The sequence below is a fragment of the Dermacentor andersoni genome, chromosome 3 (genome assembly GCF_023375885.2).
Source record: "Dermacentor andersoni chromosome 3, qqDerAnde1_hic_scaffold, whole genome shotgun sequence".
NCBI lineage: Eukaryota > Metazoa > Arthropoda > Arachnida > Ixodida > Ixodidae > Dermacentor > Dermacentor andersoni.
The window spans coordinates 13,573,215-13,595,821 of record NC_092816.1 but is presented as its reverse complement, the minus strand read 5'-3'; the positions used below and the strand labels follow the sequence as shown (position 1 = coordinate 13,595,821).

The 22,607-nt window shown below is 48.3% G+C and overlaps 1 protein-coding gene across 3 annotated transcripts in view; it reads right to left on the bottom strand.

Annotated features, from left to right (window-relative positions):
- Positions 1–22,607, bottom strand: part of melt (ventricular zone expressed PH domain-containing protein melted) — a 143,696-nt gene that overhangs the window by 54,299 nt on the left and 66,790 nt on the right. For all 3 annotated transcript variants that reach the window (XM_050169736.3, XM_055065611.2, XM_055065612.2), the window contains exon 11: positions 13,187–13,583. In XM_050169736.3, the coding sequence (XP_050025693.1) occupies positions 13,187–13,583 (397 nt within the window). The remainder of the gene's footprint in view (positions 1–13,186; positions 13,584–22,607) is intronic.

Sequence of the window (22,607 nt, the reverse complement as noted above, 5' to 3'; positions counted from 1 at the left end):
GCGCCTCGACGTCGGCGGCTGGCTTCCACGGCGGCTGGCGGTGTTCGGTGTCGGGGCGTGATGTCGGCAGCTTATTCGCCCGGGAGTTGCTCGGCGTTCGTTTATCGTCCCCGGAGCAGACTGGTGAAGTGTAGGATCGGCGCGTTCTTATAAACCTCTCGAGGCGCCAGCGTTCACCTCTTGTCGTCTAGACATGGATCACACACGCGCACACTGGTCCTCGCCGTAGTTCGGGCTCCACTGGCGGTCACCTTCACCGGCAGTCAATTTAACAACACATAAAACAATAGCTGCGGACGAAGACGGCTTCACGTAGGCCGGGCTTGCTTCCACCGTGGTTTAGACTCTGCTTGCGGTCACCTTCACTGGCAAGCAATCTAATAACACACAAAACAACAGCCACGGATGCGCCCAGCCTCACGTAGCCCGGGTGTGTAGCCACCAAGGTTTCAACCCTACCAGCGGTCACCTTCTCCGATGAACAAATTAATCTCACACATTACAGCAGTCACGAACACGCGTAGCTCAACGTGCTCTGGATGCACCCAAGATCACGTTCTCCACCGTTTGCGAAACTGTGCGGCACGTAGGCTTGCGGCCCATTCTTTAAGAAGCGATGCTTAATAGGCGTGTATACATAGGATGCGGGGGCGGAGAATTGAAGAAATAACGCGACTTTTGTGACACTGCCCCCCACTTCTAGAATATTATTTTATAATATTCATCATACCACAAAAGTCGCTTGGTATCAACACAGAATGGTTACACATTCCAATCTATGGTTGCCGAATATCTGTTTCACAATCTGCTCAGATAATCCGCTCCCACATTTTCTTTTCCCTTTATGTGTTTTATGGTGAACTGGTACTCTTGGAGTAACAAACTCCATCGAAGCACTCTACTGTTCAGTTGTCGCGCCTGTCTCAAGTAGCTTAAAGGTTGATGGTCCGTCTGGACGACAAAGGGGGCCCCATAGAGATACACCGAGAATTTCTGTATCCCCCACACGAGCGCTAGACATTCTCTTTCAATCGTACTATAGGCTTTCTCTCTAGGCAGCAGTTTCCTGCTAGCATAGGCTATGGGGTGAAGTGTTCCGTCGTGGTCTTGCATTAAGACTGCTCCGAGACTCGTGTCGGAGGCGTCTGTGCGTAGCACGAACGGCCTACTGAAATCTGGAAGCCGCAAAATCGGAGCGCTGGAGATTTTGTTCTTCAGTTCTTGGAAAGCCTTCTCGTGCATCTGCGTCCAATTTACTATGTTTCTCTCGCCCTTTTTGGTTAGCTCCGTAAGCGGTGCGCTGATCTCGGCGTAACTCGGGATAAAATCTCTGTAGTAGCCTGTCAGTCCAAGGAAGGCGCGCACTTGTCTCTTCGTTTTCGGCCGTGAAGCTGCTTCTATCTTGTTTAAAGTCTTTCCCAATGGTTCTAGCTTTCCTCCTCCGACTCGATGTCCAAGGAAATCAATTTCCTCCAAGCCCAATTCGCATTTACTCGGGCGCACAGTCAGACCGGCGGCCTGGATCCGCTCGAAAAGTTGACTCAACGAGGCAAGGTGGTCTTCCCACGTTGCGCTGGCGACGAGCACGTCGTCGTAGTAATGCTCCACGTCTGGTATCCCTTCCACGACTCGACGCATCAATCTGGCGAAAACAGCGGGTGCGGTCTTTATACCGAAGGGCATGAAACTAAATTGATAAAGTCCCGCTGTGGTGGAAAATGCTGTTTTGGGCTTCGAGTCCTCCGACAGAGGAATTTGCCAGTATCCTTTCGTAAAATCCATCTTCGAGAAAAATTTCGTCTCCGACTGTGGCGAAAACAGCGTCAGCCCTAGGCATGGGCTCTGCATCTGCCACTAATACATCATTCAAGCGGCGGAAGTCTATGCACAGCCGGTTTGTCTGGTCCGGCTTCCTCACCAGCAACACTGGCGAACTGTAAGGCGATTCTGATTTTTCGATTATCCCGAGCCTTTCCATTTCCTTTACCTCTTTTTCTATATCTTCTCGAGTAGCAAACGGCAGCGGATATTGTTTGACATTTACTGGGGCCTCGGTCGTGGTTTCTAAGTGGCATACGGCCCAGTCTGTCTTCCCTGGGACATTGGAGAAGATCGGTGCTCTCCTTTTCATTTCGTCTAGAAGTTCTTGTCGCTGTGTCGCAGTCAGGCGGGGCGCGAGCTTCACGTCTTTGAAAGTCTCATTTTCCACGAATTCTGGCACTGGAATGCTTTTCCCTTCTTCTTCTGTGACGCTAACTATTGCATTACTCTGTTTTGACGTTTGTGTGCCGTCTCTGTCTTCGTATTTTTTTAACAGGTTGGCATGAAAAACTTTGGGCCCTCCTGCAGTCTCGATGGTATAGTCGACATCACCTTTCTTTGCTTTTACTTCGAAAGGTCCCTTCCACTGCAGAAGCAGCTTGTTTTGTTCTGTCGGTAGCAGGACTAGGACTTTGTCTCCCGGCTGAAACGATCTCTGCTTTGCTTGGCGGTTGTACAGCTTCGCGTATCGAGCGCCGGCCCTCTCGAGCTCTTCGTGTGCCAATCGACACGTTTCCTCTAAACGGTTGCGAAGGTCGATCACGTGTTGGTATGTGGTCTTTGCTTCTTCATCTAGGGCATGGTTCGTCCAAACCTCCTTTAGAATGGTTAGGGGACCTCTGATGTGCCGACCATACAAGAGCTCGAAGGGGGAAAACCCAAGGCTTGCTTGAGGTACCTCCCTGTAGGCGAATAGCAAAGGGGCCAGGTAGCGGTCCCATTCTCTCGGCTTCTCTGCACACATTCGTTTTAACATAAGCTTTAGGGTCCCATTAAATTTTTCCACCAAGCCGTTGGCCATGGGATGGTACGGCGTTGTGTGCAACTGTCGGACGGATAAGAGGCGGGCGACCTCTTTCATCAGTTCTGATGTAAAGTTAGATCCACGATCGCTAAGTATTTCGTTAGGCACTCCCACACGGGAGAACATTTCTACCAAAGCCTCAGCCACACGCTCTGTCTCGATGCTCGGTAGGGCGACCGCATCCGGATATCTTGTCGCGTAGTCCATAAGAGTCAATATATAGCGATTCCCGCTTCTGGATGGTGGCTGTATAGGCCCCACAATGTCGATTGCGACCCGCTTAAATGGGGTGTCTATGATCGGTACCTTCCCCAGCGGCACATGCGGTACTCTTCCTTTAGGCGTCGTGCGTTGGCAGATATCGCAAGAGGCCACAAACCTCTTAACGTCGGCGGTAAGGCCTGGCCAAAAAAATTCTTCCATGATGCGATCTTTTGTTTTCTGAGCTCCCAGATGCCCGGACATGATCCCATCATGGGCCATTTTTAGTACGGCTTCTCGATGTTCCTTCGGAACGACTAGTTGCTGAACGTTCCTTCCATTTGGCTCTGTGTATGTGCGATACAGAAGCCCGTTTTCTTGCCTAAACTCGATCGTGCTCTGCTGATCTCGGCAGGTTAGCCTTTTGCCGACCTGCAAAAAGCAGTGTCGCAACGACTCGTCTCTTTCTTGTGCCCCGGCGTATGTTCCCGCTGTTCCGGGGGTAGCTTCTACGTCGGGCGTTTTCAGCCTCTCAAATTTCTTTCCAGCGCTCTTCGCCTGGGCTCTTGTTACGGCGGCAGCGGTCGCCTCCTTCCTTGCCGGTAAATCATCCGTCTCCTTCGTTGCCTCGCTAGACGGCTCGTCCGGTGCTTTAACACCCTCTATGTTCCCTAGTATCACATCATACAAGGGCTCCTGCATACAAAGGGCGGTGATGTTGCCGCAGAAATAGGGGGTCTCGACGTGGATTCGAGCTTCAGGTAGCATATTCACGGTACCATCAACTAAATAAACTGGACTACTTTCCCCTGTTAGCTGGTCGTCGTTGACAAGGCTTCTTCTTACTATTACCGTGTTGCTTCCCGTATCGCGTAGTACAGTGACAGGTTTCCCACCTATTTTGCCGGCAACAACAGGCATTCCCTCGACTAGGAATTGCGGTTGTGTCATCATTACAGCGTTTACCACAGGAATTTTGTTGCCATTCTTTAGCTCAACGTATCCGTCGCGGATACATTCCTGGTTGTCTGCCTTGCCAGGTGCATAAACACATGAAGCCTGAGGCTTTTCCTTCGATCTCTGTTGGCAAGTGTCTGCCTTGTGCCCTTTCCTACCGCATTTAAAGCAAACGGGACCATTCCCGCCCACAAAGTTGCTCTTGCACTGTGCTGCATGGTGCCCCGTCCTACCACAAAGGTAACATTTTGGTGGCACCCTTTGGCTGGCTCTCCTGTCGTCAGTTTCAATTCTCGCGGCGTCTTCTCGTCCGTCTCTCTTCACCTTTCCCAAGTTAGTGCCTCCTTGTGCTTCAAGAAATCGATCGGCCAGTCCCAGCATTTCATCAAGTGACTCAGCTTTCCTCTCCTTAAGGTAAAGCGACAAGTTTGGGTGGCAACTACTAAGAAATTGTTCCTTAATCAAAATCTCGCGAAGCGAAGTGTAGTCCTTCCTTATCTCGGCCATCTCTATCCATCGGTCAAAATAATGGCTCAGCCTTGCCGAAAATTGCGCAGCGGTCTCGCCGTCTGCTGATCTTGCGCTCCTGAATTTTTCTCTGAAGCCCTCAATGGTGAATCGAAAACGCCTCAAGAGAGCGGCCTTGACCTTGGGGTAGCTGGACGCATCTTCCGGTGACAATCTCCCAAAGACACTTAGCGCTTCCCCGCTCAGACATGTGCTCAATACTGTAGCCCACTGCTCCTCCGGCCACCTCTGGCTCCTAGCGAGACCTTCAAAACGGCGTATATATGCATCAAGGTCATCCTTTCTTTCGTCGAATGCGATGAGAAGCTTGCTCGCATTAAGTCTCAAACCGTTGTCGGCATCCCTCTCTTGAGTGCTGCTAACATTACTCGGATTCTCCCTCTCCAGCTTTCGAAGCTCCAGCTTAAGACGCAACGCTTCCACCTCACGCTCGCTTGCTTTAAGTGCTGCGGTGTGTTCTCTCTCCGCTACTTCTCGTTCTCTTTCTGACACCTCTCGAGCCAAAGCCCTTTCCTGTCGTTGTCTCGCCTGCTCCTCCTCTATCCACTTCTTCAGCTCCGCTCCTGAGAGACCGAACTGAGTGCCGATAGATACCAGCTTTTCTAACTCCATGGTCGAACAGAAAGTTAAGGTATGCAAAGAAGCGTTAAAAAATTCCTTTTGAAAAATATTTCCTTTTCTTTTCAACTAGAACTGTCCCTCCTAATGAGGTGGATCATTCACCAAGGTCCTCTCCCCGTTCAAGGCGGCTACTTTGCACCAGAAGTCCTGTCGCGGACGCCAGATAATGTCACGACTCAGCGTCGATGCGTTAGCTCCTCCTGAGTAGTGGCATAAGGGGGTGGAGTCTGGTGCCTGGCTTTCGCCAATTACCGTCGTGAACGAGACAAAGGCCTGATGAAGTCAAGCAAAAGCAGTAATTTAATGTGATGGCTCAGCAACAAAAGAAACTGGCGTTATTAACTATAGTGGATATGCATATGTTAGTCGGAAACAGTAAAGTGACAATTCCAAAAAAAAACAGGTGTAAACAAGTTAAACAATTACTATGTGCAATCGCAACATGAACAATGAACATCAGTTCCAACTAGATTCCTAAACAGTAATCGAGAAGGCAAATATTTAGAGTCCACAGTCCACAGAATCAAAAGCGACATACAGTCAACCGGGCGCGCCGGCAGTCCGTCCCAACCGATGCGGCCCGTAAGTGACCCTCGAAGTTGGCGCCTCGACGTCGGCGGCTGGCTTCCACGGCGGCTGGCGGTGTTCGGTGTCGGGGCGTGATGTCGGCAGCTTATTCGCCCGGGAGTTGCTCGGCGTTCGTTTATCGTCCCCGGAGCAGACTGGTGAAGTGTAGGATCGGCGCGTTCTTATAAACCTCTCGAGGCGCCAGCGTTCACCTCTTGTCGTCTAGACATGGATCACACACGCGCACACTGGTCCTCGCCGTAGTTCGGGCTCCACTGGCGGTCACCTTCACCGGCAGTCAATTTAACAACACATAAAACAATAGCTGCGGACGAAGACGGCTTCACGTAGGCCGGGCTTGCTTCCACCGTGGTTTAGACTCTGCTTGCGGTCACCTTCACTGGCAAGCAATCTAATAACACACAAAACAACAGCCACGGATGCGCCCAGCCTCACGTAGCCCGGGTGTGTAGCCACCAAGGTTTCAACCCTACCAGCGGTCACCTTCTCCGATGAACAAATTAATCTCACACATTACAGCAGTCACGAACACGCGTAGCTCAACGTGCTCTGGATGCACCCAAGATCACGTTCTCCACCGTTTGCGAAACTGTGCGGCACGTAGGCTTGCGGCCCATTCTTTAAGAAGCGATGCTTAATAGGCGTGTATACATAGGATGCGGGGGCGGAGAATTGAAGAAATAACGCGACTTTTGTGACAGCGGGCCATGTGCTGCATTAACCCAATATATAGCTGGATGTTCTGCAGAAATTCACTTCGATGATTACTGCCTACATGCAAACTTCTTCTGTTCTTCTAATTAAGTACACGGTTGAACATACTAAAAAGCGGGCATGTGGAACGTGCTGCAGTGCCTCCATGAGCACACCTTATCTCCGGCTCTTGAGTGCAGCCATCTTGAATGCACCTGCTGCCTTCTCTCTGCCAACTTTCCTGACAGAAAACAGCGAGAGTGACTGAAGCTGGTCTTGCTCAACACAGGAGAAGGAACTGATTGGGAAGCCAGCAGTGATGAGGAGGGAAGTCATAGCATGAATAAAATCTACTACTCGATTTTTCAATTCGGTATATATAGTGTGTAGACCTGTGCAGTGCGGCATGCGCCACGGAGGCCCTCTTGCTCTATCTGCACAAGCGAGCACCTCACTTCGTTGTTTTCCCCACAAAAGGAGTGCCAAGCGTGCCGTGTAAGGGCCACCCCAGCTGACACAGTCGCGCACTTTGTCTCTGCGAGCACTTCTGCATTACTACATGCACTCCCCTACATCAACGCGATGCGGCGATTGCATGCCGCCGTATGGGCCAGCACCGCCTCTTATTAGTATGAGGTTCACCCAGGTCGACGAGCGATGAAAGCAATAACACGACATGAACAGAAGTATTGGCAACAAAAGCAGCACATATTTTGTAAAGCGTGAAAGTGCACAGATTGTAGTGGATACGCGGCGATGAACTTAACACCGCTTTGACAGCCATCAATCTAGCCCGTATGTGTGATCTTGGGACCAATCACTGATGAGCCACCAGTACAAATATTTCACGGCAAATATTCCATGACAGTTTGCGGCCCGCTACCACATCATACAGCAGCAAATTTTCATCACAGCCACACTGCCTGGGCCATTAGGCCTAATCAGCGCTGCTTCGTCGGGCGTCAACAACCTTCATGTCAGATGTCGCAAATCATGCTGAACCTGACAATGAAACAGTGCCTGCTTTTTACTGTTGGTGCTGACAGCGGTTGCCCCACACAGCGCTAAGGACAGCTATGCATAGAAAGCTTACCTGTATTTTGGAGAAAAACTGGAACACAAGACTCTCTATGCAACAAAAGATTGCCATAAAATACAGGTCTGCTATTAAACTGAGAACCTCAGTGGTATTACAAATGCCAATAATTCATTAACTTCATAGAGGAAAAAGCACTTGATTCTATTCAACAGATAATCTATTTACAAAAAATTATTTTCTAGGACTTCATACACTAGAATTGAGCTGTAATCAGTGCTGACACTAATTCAAAGTTCCTTTTAATATGTACCATACATCTTGATTTTCGTGTACCTAAGTTACTGATAGCTTGCCACCTTCATGTTATGCAATGATAGGAGACTACTGGGCATGTGCAGCACTGTGCTTTCTTGCCCAAAATTTGTAAGCATTCAAATTTGTAAAAAACTTTCCGATATTTTATTTGATATTCAACTTTTTTTACTTGAGTCAATTGAATATTTGATTCGAAATCTACTATTCGGTATTCCCACACCCCTAATATTACCCTAGCTTTAGGGTTGCTTTACTTTCCTCTGGCCTGCTAAAATTGCTTAAAGCTGCCTCTACTCCAGTGCATCTTGTTAAAACCCAAGTGTAGCATGTTTTTTCATTACTGTGTGTATGCCTTGTTTTGCACACATGTACCGATTTGCTGCCAAATATGGCCGCACTGAAGTGAATGTGTGCACTGAGTACTGTAGTTAACAGTACTCACAGTCCCTAAATAAGAGCTAATTGATATAAAACCTATCACAAGGTGTAGAAAACAAAACGAACAGTTTTGGTCACATAAAGACTGAATCTGGGCCCGCTGAGTGGATAGTGAGCATTTCGCTCCTACACCATGAAGAATGGCCTTGTTCTCAACCTTCAGTCTAACATCTACTGCCCACAAGTGATTGTAGCCCCAGCGACATCCCACCTGCTTTGCTTTCACTGACAACATACTGTGACACTTCCATTCCAGCCACTCTCCCCTCTCTTAGACTAATGCACAAGGATTCTCTTTTGTATTCATGGCAATGAACCACTTGCCTAGGGAAGACATCTGTCATCAGATGCTTGTAAGGAGCTTTACAGATGTCCTCACTAATGTGCTAGAGTGGAGGCTTAGGCAAGTCAGTATTTCATGATCTTTTGTATACAGCACGCACAGTGACGAGGCACGATACAAAGGTACATGAAAACAGAACTAACTCACAGCCGAAAGACACCGTACTTACACAATTCTACCATGCGCCCGAATCTAATGTGCACCCAATTTTCATGGGCTTAATTGTAGTAACAAAATAAATGTGCACCTGAAGGTAAAATGCACACGATTTATAAAAGAATAATATAGCATGTTCCTGCAATCGCAGTCAGAAAAAAACTAGACTTGGAGAATTTACCTTCACAGAAGAGAAATATTTTTTTTTAGATGAGCTTTCATAATGAAAGTGGCACGTTGCTGTAACCATTTGCTGTTCATTGCCCACAGGTAATATCCACATACGGCAGTATTACTACTGACACTTTCACAAGATTTTACCTGACTCTGCATCAGATTTGCCGAAATATGTGGCCAATAGCATTCCTGGCACTCTGCGCAGATAGCGAGCTTGGCATGGCTTCAGAAACACTGGTGGCCTTAATACACCGACGCATCCAGTGCTGAGGCACGCAAAATCTCGCTAAATTAATCGTGGTCGAGCACAAAATGAACCCACATATAACTTCAATAAAACATGCTCTGCCATCATCTTGTGATAATGACGACGCTGTGTGTGATGGCTCTGATGGTAGGCTTTCCTTTTTGTAAAAAAGGAAAAATTATGGGGTTTTACGTGCCAAAACCACTTTCTGATTATGAGGCACACCGTAGTGGAGGACTCCGGAAATTTCGACCAGCTGGGGATCTAAGTACACGGGTGTTTTCGCATTTCGCCCCCAACGAAATGCGGCCGCCGTCGCTGGGATTCGATCCTGCGACCTCGTGCTCAGCAGCCCAACACCATAGCCACTGAGCAACCATGGCGGGTTTCCTTTTTGTACCCGAATGTAATGCACTTGCCATTTTCAGACCCATTTTATTATTTTTTAACGAAAATGTTCATATTTCATTAGGAAAAAATGCTGTGGTATTACATACCAACAACACGACACGATTATGAGGCACACCGTAGCAGGCAACTCTAGATTAATTCTCACCACCTGGGGTTCTTTGAAGTGCACTTCAAGGCCAACTGCAACAAAATTTTCGACTGCGTAAAAAGCCCAGTTTCATATACTTTAAGCATGCAGCAGCCTCTGCGCAAAATTTTACGCTTGAAATACAGGTCAATGTGTCACAAAGACCTTGAAAAAATTGATGTCTTTCATACTGAAGCTGAAAAAAATGCCGCCATTATCACTCGGCAGAAGTGACGTACAGTGAAGAATGGGGAGAACCAGCACCTGTGCTGTCTGCTTTCCAAGTCCACCTTGAGAGGAGGCTATGGCTTTCTTTACTTGTATTCCTTGTATTACTTGTTGCGGTGTATCAGTAAACAGGTCCCATATGTCTGCTAGTCACAGAGTTAGTATATCTTGTTAACTGCTTCGTGCGCTGTGACAATGCTGTTGCACGCCCGCGATGTTCTTTAATGCGAAGTATTCAAGAGTCCAGCTGGTTTTCTCTATCTGGTTGTCTATGTTCAATAGCAGGGCCTCGATGTGTTCTGCCTCCACTCGAAGAAGAGCGCATTGGTGTGGCCAAGCTAAAGGTGTGGTACAGTCGCCGACCGTTTATTCGGACCTCACGGGGACTGCGGAAATGTCCGAATAAACAGGTGTCCGAAAAAGCAGATTAAGAAAAAAAAATGAAATCCTTTATTTCCACGCACTTATTCGGGCTCTGCAGTAGGCTTGAAGAAATCGTGAGTGCGCCGTTGCACGCTGTTCCGTTTACGCGCAATCAGATAAACCTGAATCTCGGAGAGGGTCGAACGGTCACTATAGGCGGCTGAAAGCACAGTCACTGCTTGTGCACATTCCGCATGCGACAGCAGCGTAGCACATGGTGCGTCATCTTCCGACTCGGAGTCATCGTCCGGCGGTGCAGCATAGAGAATGGGTGCAGCAGAAACCTGACGAATGATCTCGCCGTCGTCGAGTTCTGCGCATGTCAGTACAGCAGTGTCAGCACCTGTGAAACTCTCAAATGAGACGGTGTCCGGAATCGCAATGCAACCACTGCGCAGGTCTCGGCAGAACTTTTTCCGCGTCAGTAGGGAGCACATCGGAAGGCGACAAATCTTAGGCCCCCCGGCACCCGCACTGTCGGCGCCATTAGACACTTGACGCGATGTTTCCGTACGCCGCGTTGGAACACCGAAACCTCGACACAGCACACAAAGCAAACACTATCGTGCCGACACCAGTCGCACAAACGAAAAACGCGGCCTGCTCGCATCGTCGTGCGCGAAAGAAACAAATCAGCTGCTGGATTGTCTTGACATGGCTTACTAAGCTGAAACCGGAACTGCTGTACGGCCATTCTATCGAACCAAGCAGAAACGATGATGATGAGCGGGGATTTCCAGTAGCGCCGCTTCGTGGGGCAGCAAGGAGGCTCCGTTCAAAACAAAAATGGCGTTCAGCAAGTCGAACTATGCGCCGGTCAGGGTCGGTGCATGATGCCCTCGATCGAGTTGACTCAAGGAGCGTCCGAAAAATCAGACGAGAGGCTGCAAGGTGTCCGAACTTTCGGCAGTTGTTATACATTATGGTCTATGGGGAGAACGGCGGTGCCGCGAAGCTGACCGAATAATCGGGCATGTCCGAATTTTTGGAGTCCGGAAAATCGGTCGGCGACTGTATAGTATAGCTTAATGCAGGTGTGATCCATGTGGGGCGCAGTTATGCTAAATCAGTAAAAACTGGATGCTCTACAAGTTTATATAGGTGCTCTGTGGCTCTACAGTCTAGAGTGGCTGGCGCGGGAATAGAAGATGTCTTATTACACACTAGCTTGGCTTACCAGCAGCATGCTGTTCGGGTTCAGAGAAGCGAGCGTGTTGCGTTTGCACCTTCGACATACAAAGAAGTGCATGCTCGCTGCGCATTTGTCTGCTAGTGCTTCGGCACCAATTGATCACCGTGCTACTGCGGGTCACGTTTAAAGTGCAGGGTAAAAATTTTGCGAACTTGGCGTCTCCAGCACGGCATATCAGACTTCCCCGGCCACTGCCTGGCACGCTGGAAGCTCCGAACTCGTCGACCGGTCAGAAAACTACCGCCTTCTGTAGTAAAGGATAAGTAGCTGAGGTTTGGCATGGCCCGGCTAGAGGGGCTTGGCACCAAGTGTGAATAAACTCGTGGACAGACAGGCAGTACTGTGGCCTGGATAAAGCTTCACCTATTTCACTCTGGTGGCATTGCATTCCTGCATGGCTTGCAGCTGTATCTACACCATGGCTGCCATGTCGCTCTCTCCTTTGCGACAAATGCAGCATGTGGCTCCTGCTCGTTTCTAGCACTGTGTCTGAAAGTATTTCGTCTGTTTATTTCATTGCGTATGATGTAGAGATGCACAAAATAAGGTGATGCACTACCGAAAATGATTGCTCGGTAATATCGCCCTCGATTACAACTTACCTTTGAACATCACCTTTGGTTTTCGTCCGCCATTGCGGCATATAGTACATATCTCTAGGTGTGGGAAGCACTGCCGAGCCAAAGGACAAAAGGAAATGGACGATAAAAGCGCAGACTAACAACTGGTATATTTTTTCAAACAAGTGATTAAATACACAAAGAATCGGATCACGTTCAGTCACCAACTCAGCCAGCTTGCTGTGTTAAATTAGGCATATAGTACTTACAGTCAACACAAGAAAGCATTTGCCAAGCAGATCTTGATGGGTAAGCGACTGTGCTATTGAAATGTAGCTTATGCAGCTTCATCAATTGCAGTTTACATGCTTTGTGCGGTTTGGCTGGTTCATGTCGCACTTGCCTGCTGCGCCGCGGTTCGTGCTTTAAATTCGCTCTGAAAGCTGGGAGAGGAAAGACGTGTTCGTCCTTTCTCTACTCAGCATTGTGTACTGCACTGTCACTGCCTGCGTTCGAGTATGTATTCGAGCACCTGATGGCCACGCAATGCACCGGCATTCTTGCAACAGCTCAAATTACGAGCACAATAGGGAGAACACACGCCGAGAGAGATGCCCATCAACTCGCAAATCATGAGCAAGCAATGCGCCTGGCTGCCTAGACGCAATGTGGCGCAACTAAGAGATCAACACTTGCATACGGTTCTTCGATATTTGCCATATCCGGATTGCTACTGCTTTGCCGCTCAGTGCATGCACCGCCTGCATAGGCGCTACTTAATAGCTGCTAATAACAAAATTCGGCAATTACCAGCCTTACGGCTTTATCAAGATTACTATGAGAGTATATGCTTGGCATTTATAGTCAATTTAGCTCAAGTGAAATTTCGTTGCAGTTGGCCTTTAATGTGTGGTACACGGGCATTTTTGCATTTCAACCATATGAAAATGCGACAGTGATTTGTATAAATATGCTACCTAATCTTTCTCATTATAAATAAATAACCTTTAGATCAAAAAAAAATGTTTTAGTTCAAAGTAAGCACAGTATGCATGCTGTGCGCAGAGAGGTTCCCACTAAAGGTTTCTTGTACTCACCTGTGCATTGGATTGCGCTACCTTGCGTGGCACCACTGGCATAGTTTCATCCTCAGTAGCCGAGCTTGTGCCTCCGCCGCTGCCCTTCAAATGCTGCTGGTTGCAGCCCGAGCTCAGTGAGCCGCTGTGTGGTGCACCGAGGCGTGAGGAAGATGACGTTCCTCCTTCTGCGTAGGGGGGCGGTGTGGCAGACGAAGAAGAGCACGATGGGGTGGGTCCCAGCGGAGGTGGGGAAGGACTGGGCACTGCCCCCTTCGGAGAGGAGCCTCCCTCAAGTGCCCCAGCTCCCAGATCTGCTGGCCCCCGCCTTGCCACATTGCTGGTTATTGACACAGTCAGGACAGGGTGACGACCTATCACTGGCAATGGTTGTGCTTCTTCTATCAGTGTTGGAATGCTGCATGAAGAAGGAGCACACAAGCAAAGTAAGAAATTGTCAAGAGATAATACACTAGAAACTTGCTGATACGATACCATTTTGTACCATTTGCTGGCACCAACGTTCATAATCGAGAAGAAAAAAAATGACACAATACAGTCACACTTCTTTTTCACCAGTTAATACGTTCCTGGAAAACACAACCTTTCAACACCAACATTCAGTACACTCCCAAACTGTGATTGTATTATACATTTTCCAGCCACTAGATCCCATGTGAACAAGAAGAAAGTGAAAGCAACTGAGGGAAGTATGCGCATGCCACAGCAGTTTCCTGGCATTACTCGCCAGCTCTTGACACTTAAGAAGCCAGCACAAACTCGGTTCCCTCCTCAAGTACCAACCAACTTCCTTGCGAGCTGTCACACTCATAACTATTGTTGCCAACCCTATTGCGATAAGCATATTCACCCATCTGTTTCCCAGTGTGTGGTGTAGTGCTGGTGGAAGCATACAGGATACATTTAATAGGCAATGTTGGATCTGGAGGACAATCCCAATTGCTGTCCCCCAGATATTTGGACTTTGCCGTTGGGTGCGGGAGTTGGCCGAGGTTGAGGAGGACGTCCGGATGAAAACTGGAGGTTTATTTACATTATTTACAGTGAGAGTCCTTATGGGCTGGCAGCAACTCAGACGCTGCGGCCCGTGGCAAGAAGCTCGAAAGAGATGAATGAAGGAATGTCCCTTGCTGCTCCCGGTCTCTGGCTTTTAACCCTTTCAGTGTCTCGAAGTCACGTCATTTTCGACCAATGGTAGGCGCCCGTGCGATTGTGTCACACCCGGCGCACAGGGTCGCTCCTTGGGCCCCAATTGTCCGAGGGCTTACTTCTCTCTGTGGTATTGCCTTCCCGGTCTGCAACTGCCTTCACAAAGGCGGATGGGGGGATTGCTGCCAGGGCTTCACGGTGCATTAAAGCCGTCTTGCCTCGGGACCCACATTACCTGGAACCGTGCCGGGCTCCCGCTACACTTTTAGTAAGAGTCAAGCAGTGAATAGCTCCGCCTCCGCCTGTGTTCCTGCCTTCTGTCTGCGTCATATTGCACTGCCCCTTCGTTTTCTTTTTTCCCGTCTTTTTCCAAAACATATGGATGAGGTTCTATTATACATGAGCCACTCAGTATAAAAAGACATGCAAACCCTGTATTATGAACCAGGAACAAAAGCACATGCACAGTAAAACCCCATTAACTCAAAGTTGTAAAAACCGCGAAAAATTTCTAGACAAGCCGAGTTTCGAGATAAGCGAAAATACAAGCCCCTGGCCACACATTGACCCCACAAAGCTTTTTGAAATAGGCACCAGTAGCCACCAAGTTTTTCGCAAAAGCTCAATATTCCAGGAGCAGTATTTTCGGTAAATCACTTTTGTGAGGTACAGTGCGACTCAGCACTTGACATGCTAACGGGAAACAGCAATCCTCACACAGCCAACCAAACGCCGGTACACATACACCAAAAAAGCAATCGGCTGGGAATACCGCCCCAGGACTGCGATTTTGTAGCCACGCCTTCCACTCGATTATATGCTACTCTCATGTCCACTGCTCTCAACTGGCTTATCCCATTGACAATGCAGGCGGAGCTTCACTAGGACCACTGACAGACCACTGACAAAGTGCGATAAGAAATGGCATCGAAAAAAGCACTGGAAACTCCTTGTTAAGAAATGGCATCAGAAATGCCTCATCTCGGCTAATGTAGCGCACCGATCCACAAATATAGAAGCGCAGAGCACCGCGAATATGAATAAGCAAATTGACGCTCCGCGCACATATAAGCATGCATGTTGTAGAGGTTGTGTACATTCTCACGCTTATCGCACTTTGTCACGGGTTAGAGCAATGCTCTGCCGGCATTATCAATGAAATCACAGCCGGCCATGAAGAGCGGATGATAAGAGTCACATAGAATCAAGAGGAATTGGCTACAAACTTGTGATCCTGTCACTGTTTGGCAATATTACGGCTGCACACGAAGTATGGGCACCTTTTGGTGACTTCTTTCCTGACATTTTCGCAATCGAGCTTTTGAGATATCCGTAGTGCGGCACAAAGGCATTTCAAGAAAAGTGGTGAAAGATACATGTGAGTTGACCCCAAGCCAGGGAATAATTTTGACTTAACAATATTTCAAGATATCAGAGTCTGAGTTTATGAGGGTTTACTGTCTACTGAACAAGGCTAATGAAAGATCCTGCTTTATCACAAGTCTTATTGAGATTGCCTTCTGGGGACTATGTAGACGATCCTGTTTACATGATCTGCAGTAGGCAAGATCACAAAACACAACATGAAAAAAGAAAAAAATGAAGTACAATGAAAGTAAGCAACAAAACAAATTTATGGCACCATTCCATCCAAGACAGTGAAGCACTGTCTTGGATGTCAATCCCATCGCGTTACCATTATCACAGTGCCATTGTCGTCATTATGTTGCTGCCATGCTGCTAACACTATCACTGCTTTGCAAATAAATGACTTAGAAATATGGCTAAAGTGAGAAGGTCCATGTCATTTTTTTTTCTCTCTTCACTTATGTGGCATGACCCTGGCGTAATGTGTATGATGCTATTCTTGCAACTGCAGGCTCTTCAGGGCTTTCTTTTGTGCCAATGAAGTTTTTGTAATGTGCATATATCAGACAGATTTTCATGTAAGTCAAGTAGGGAACAAGGTCATCTTAAGCTGCAAACAGAGAGCTGAGAAGAAAATAAAGTAGAACCTCGCTGATACGCTCCTGTTGCGTACGTTTTTCCAGCGCCAAAGCTTGCAATTGGGAACTCACCTACCTGTCTCATGTGAAAACGCTGGCACGCAGACAGTTTGTCATTTCGGTACCAAATCTTTTCCGGAATGGTTGCATGTGGCATTCACAGCTATCACCGCCAATCGTATTGCAATAAGCATCTTTGCCTATCTGTTTCCCAGTGCGTGGTGCCATCAGAAGAATAGCAATTTTAATAGGTAATAACCGAAATGAACCACTGTTCCCTGCTGCAGACCGCAATCGTATACGTTGTCCGGCCGCTGGATTCGATGTGAACAAGAAAAGGCCCGAGGTGCGTGCAATAGAGAACAGTATATAATGGCCCATCTCGCATGAAAACGACAGCGCACACAGTTTCTCATTCAAGTGCCAGCAAATATCCACCCGGTTCGTCTCATGCTGCATTCACAGCTATCGCTGCCAAACCTATTGAAATAAGCATCTTCACCTACTCACTTCACAGTGTGTGGTGCGTAGTGCCATTGGTAGCGTACTGCATGCTTTTAGTGGGCGATAATCCAAATTTGCCGCCATTCCTTGCTGCAGGTGGCGCGATGTGGGCATCACTTTCGTATCGCTTCGGTGGCATCCGGTGTCGGTCACTAGCTCAATGTCGTTTTGGTTTCCCGTCCCCCTCTTAAACCACCACGCAATAGAAAAACAACAAAACGCATTTCGGACCGCCGGAGCACCACCAGCTCGACGCACGTCGGCATCTCATGCCGCAACGATCAGTGCAAAACTTCACATAGTGGTTCTGCTGTGCCCACAGTGTTGTTTTGTAATAGTGCATGACTGTTTTGTCGTTTCAAAACTGCTAATTTGCGGCGATGTTGCGGAAAACCCAGGACCTACCCAGAAAGAACAGTACGAGCAACTATTTGAAGGTCAGACTGAAATTCCCAAGGAACTACAGTCAAACCTACTTATAACAATATTCAAGTGCCACAAAAATTCTGTTCTTATAATCGATAATTGTTATAACCGGGTTGCATGAAAAAAAAATCAAAATGGGGGATGGTATAGCTGCTCCGAGAAAACTATAATGGCGGGGAGGCCAGTTCTCCCCACGACTTTCCTCCATCCGGCTTCTGATTGTGTTGACTCGTTTAACTGTTTAACTCTGCTTCCTGAGCACTGCGATCGCATGTTAACAAGCTGCGACTGCTTGCGTTCAAAAAAGGCATTGCTATAACTGCAAACAGGGATAATGGGCAGCAAGCGACATACGAGCTCCGTCGAGGCAACGCCTTGGTGGCCCCAAAAAGCGCCTTTTAACAATGTGGAAAAGTTGCAGCGGCAGCATCTCAGCTTGAGAAATCCAGAAGAAACGCTGGGACGAGAACGCCACAAGCATCTCACCACGTACTTCCCAATGGCTTGTACAAGAAAACTGCATGTCCGTCAGCCGTGCTTGCTTTATGTGAAGCTTGCCAACACCCTTCTCCAAGGCATCCAGGTGCTCCACGTAGTGAAGTGGAAGGTCCCTCGCAAAAACAAGCCTATCAGGGACCTCTATGGGACCTCACGCAGGGACAATGTTAAGGCAGCCTGCCCTACTGCATCAGCACTGCAATTGTGGCCATCACTGTCGCCATCCGATGCAAGCACGTTCGCGACGATCGCCTCATAGGTTAGAAGCACTTTCTAAATCTATAGCAGCGCGCTTTCTTTTCCCCAGCAACGTTGTGCATTGCCGATGATCAGCAGGCGGATCAGTAGAAGGATCGACATTTGGGCGAGTTGATACTGGTTGAACATCTTGAAGGGGTAGCGCAATAAGACGATGACAGAAGGTAGCACTGTCCTGTGTGTTTCCTGCCTTCTGTCATCATCTCATTGCGCTCCCCTTTCAAGAGGCGGATCAGCCAAGTTCCATCATACGAGGCTGAGGAACACGCGGCCAGGAAGGACTTCGACGCAACGAACAGAGACAAGCACGAGCGACTTAACCAATTAGCACAATTGTGCAGAATGAGGGCCCACCCACAGCGCACAATCTGGGAGCAGCGCCCACAGCGCCAGCAGTATTGTCAGCACAGTTGGGACAGCCCATTCGTGTTTCGGAAGGTGGCACAGCCGAGAGCTATGGGCGCAGCCCATTTGTGTCCGGAAGGGTGAAAGGGTGACAGCAAAGATGCGCGCGAGGCTGGCATGCATCTCTCATGGAGAGGCGCACGGCGGCAGTTGGGGTGGTGGACGAATGTGCAGCGGCTCGCATCCCACTTTTTGTTTTTTCTTTTCAAGGATTTCGCATTGCATTACTTTACGGCATGGACACCCAACAGCCAGACTTCATCGTTATAACCGATAATGTGGCATGGGGACATTGAGCGGGTAATTTCCCCGTAGAAAACATACAAAAGTTGACGGTGCAGCACCTTTTCATTGTTATAACCAATATATTGTTAAAACCGGTATCGTTATAAGTGAGTTTGACTGTACTAGAAATAAAAACTCAATTTTCTGAACTGAAAGAACAGATACAAGGCTGCAAGTGTACTCTGGAAAATACAGCGCCTGAGTGCTTAGTGAAGCATGAAAATGCTGATAAGTTGCAAGCCACATCAAAATCGTTTGAATATGTGATGTCTTTTCATACTAGAAAGCTAACAGACCTTGAATACTATAGTAGACACTCTAATTTAATTATTCGTGGTATACCTGAGACCTCAGTAGATTCAGAAGAGGAACTAAAGAACAAGGTTGTGAAGAGTATTTTTCATGCATTCCCTCACTTCATGAGTGAAATAAAGGATATTATATATCCTTATTATTGACATTTAACTTCCATTGTTTAAGCCCACAATGGAAAATAAATGGCAGCAAAAAAATTATTTGTAAGGCATAGCTAGCTAGCATAAAGAGTAAGAAATGAAGGATAGCAAGCACATATATTATCTGACCATTAATAGATACAGTAAAACCTTGTAAATTTGAAGTCATCGGGACCCCAAAAAATCTTCGGATTGACCAAACACACAAAAAAAAATGCAACCCAGGCAACAAATTTCGCTGCAGGAATGCACTACCTTTATTCGGCGATCTTTGGATTACTTAAAGTAATCAGAGATGCTGGTTTGCCACGTCCCGTAGTTTGAGGCTCCAAGGGTCATGCTTAGTTGGCGAACTACGTGCAGCATTTGAGAATTTCCACCGTGGCACTCAACAAAACTGCGGATAACGTCCAGCGATCCAATAACTTCTCCGAGAGCGGGTTCTCGGGAGGGCTTGTTAGCATCGTCGTCATTGCTGTCATCGCACATGGTCACATCAGTGGTAGCTTCACTCTACAAGTCTGAGTAGCACATTTGTTGATCTTTTTCAAAGTTCAGATACTCGGCAAAGCTGACTGCACCGGATTCACTATCCTCTGCGGAGAGTGCATTGATGCGGTCGCAATACTCGGCTCCTTCTTCATCAATTGCACACGAATAGTCAGCATCAGCATCGATGGTGCTTTCCTTCGAGAAGCCAGCGTGTCGAAAACACCGCATGATCAAAGTGGGTTCCACTTGCTTCTATGCATACACAATAAGACATATGGCCCCGAGGAGGTCGATGGAGTGCTCCTTGCTGTTGTCGTAGCAAAGGAGCATGCGCTTGAGCAGGTGGTGGCGGTAAATCTTCCTCGTGTGGTGAATGACGCCTTGGTCCATTGGCTGCAAGATCGACGTGGTGTTTGGAGGAAGAAATACCATCCTGATAGCTTTCAGGTGTGGGATGTCACTATGCGCCGGGCAATTATCAACAACGAATAGTACATTCCTGTCTGTGGCCACGAACTTGCGGTCAAGCTGCTGAACATAATCTTAAAATATTGCGCCTGTGACCCAGGCTTTCTTGTTGTGCCAGTAGATAAGCTCATCCCTTGGAGGCAGCCGCACACATTTAAAGCAGCGAGGCTTCCCACTCTTTCCAACTACGAGTAGTGGCAGCTTGTGTTTACCGCACATGTTTGCGCCGAACAGAATGGTAATTCTTTCCTTGCCCTGCTTTCGACCCTTGACCGCGGTGTCCGTCACTGCGAACGTTTTCGTGGGCAGCACCTTGTAAAAAAGGGCTGCCTCATCAAGCTTGTGCACATCGTCTGCACCGTACTCGCTAAGCAACGGAGCCAACGTGTGCTTCTTCCAGTTGTCGATGACGCTCTCGTTTGCGCTGCCGCTCTCGCCACAGACGCCTACGAAGGTCAAATTATTGTGCTCTTTAAAACGGCTGAACCATCCATTGCTACACTGTAACTCTTCGTGCCAGAGTTATAGAGCCAAGTCGTTGGCTTTCTCCCGCAGTATTGTTCCAGTGACTGGAAGGTGGGCTGCATTTGCTTTCTGCAGCTAGCGAAGCAAAGCTGATTCCACACCTTGGTACGTGAGAGTCCATACTCGCAACCGCTTTGAAGAATATGTCTTGCTGTAGGCCTCCAGAACTTTCGACTTGTCCTTCAATATTGTGGACAACGTCGAGAGGGGCACGCTGTGCCTTTCAGTCAACTCGGTCTTTGAACACGTGTTCTTACCCACTTCTTGGATCAAGCAGAACTTTTGCTGCAGCGTTAAAGTCTTATACTTTGGCATTTTTGCTCACTGGCACTTCTGCACAGTTCGAAAAAAAAAAAAAAGAACACCACGCCAGCTGCAACACCCCTAAACACCGCACATAAAGAAATGACGCAGACCGGCGTTGCGCGCACACACATCACCGCAGGCGCAGAGAAAGAATGGGCGAACGGCAGCCAGTGGCAGCGGCAATGAACACGCGCTGACGCTGCAACCGCTGCAACTGCTAGGAGCGTGCGGATTGGGGGACGAGGGCACGTGACAAAAACTGGTATGCCCGCTGCGCTGCAGTAGCACGTCTTCTCCTCTGCAGGTGTGCGTTTCGGCGGTGCGCAGGGCGTACCATGGATTGGTTATTGCGCTAGCAGTACTAAGGGTCGGGCGCTTCGTCTATAAATAATCGTGATTGCTATGTGGCGTCACCTCGGGGCTCTGAATGGCCGTCGTTTTGTCGGGTTTCCAGTGAAATGTGGATCGGGAATTGCCACATAGCACCCCAAATGTTCGAATTAACGGGGTTGGCCTAGGCCGCCGGTTCGAATTATCCGGTCAAATTTACATTGGAAAATATGGGACCGCAGAAGACCTTAAACTATCCGGTATTTAGAATTAACAGAGTTCAAATTAACGAGGCTTTACTGTATTTTACAGCCAATTGAATACAAGCCCACGAAACAACGTATCAACAGTTTTTGAAGCAGACCCACTGGCAGGCCTAGCAGACGAGCGATGCACTGACAGCGTCAGGGCACTAGTTACCACGGCAACAGCCAATCGAAAGAAGCCTCCCAGCGTGTTGGCGCACTGAGCCAATAGGAGGGCGATATGCATTGCAAGCTTCGCCAGACCGGCCTCTGATTGTTTAAAGTTTGTGCGTTGTACTCTGGCAGCAACTGCGTATTGCAAAGCTGCGCCTGAGGGGCGATGACGATCACGGCTCAATCTCCCACGTACAAGGGAGGAAGGTGGTTAGGAAACAGGAAGGGAGGGAGGGGGGTGCGGCGTTTTTTTCCGGCAGCAATGGCACATTGCGCGGCTGTGGCACGCCCTATCTTCAAAGCGGTCTGTGTTGGGGGGGCTGAGTCGATGGCGGTTCATACCTTTGTGCATGCTGCATTCACGCTGCTCAGTTTGCATTGAAGAGAATGTTTGTAAGTTTATACTGACAATAAAACTACAGTAAAACCTCATTAAACCGCACCCGCTTAAAACAGTAGTTTCGTTTTAAAAGTAGTAAAGTCAAATCGTTGACTCAGCGGCCATTGAACATAATGTGTTTTGCGTACGTATCTGTTAACACGCAGTGTTTCCACTTTTCATCGCGTAAACACGGTGGTGTGTCATCTCCATCGGGCAGCCCAGCAGAACAACAAGCGTCCGAGATCAGAACAACGGCCTGCAAGCGCCCTGTGCGTTTGCGTGTGAAGCCACATCAACATCAACATAATTTCGGCGCCGTGCTGGAGAGCGTTGTGGCGTCGTGCAAACGATGACTCATGTCGTGCCGAAGCTAGGATAAAGAAAGATGCCGGGTGCTCGGCATGGAAGATTAGACATCGTTCGTGCTATCGAACGTGACATGAAGAAGTCGGCGCTGGTGCGCAACAGGGATCTACTGTTGACTACGGTGTGTGGCATTTCGAATGCGAGGAA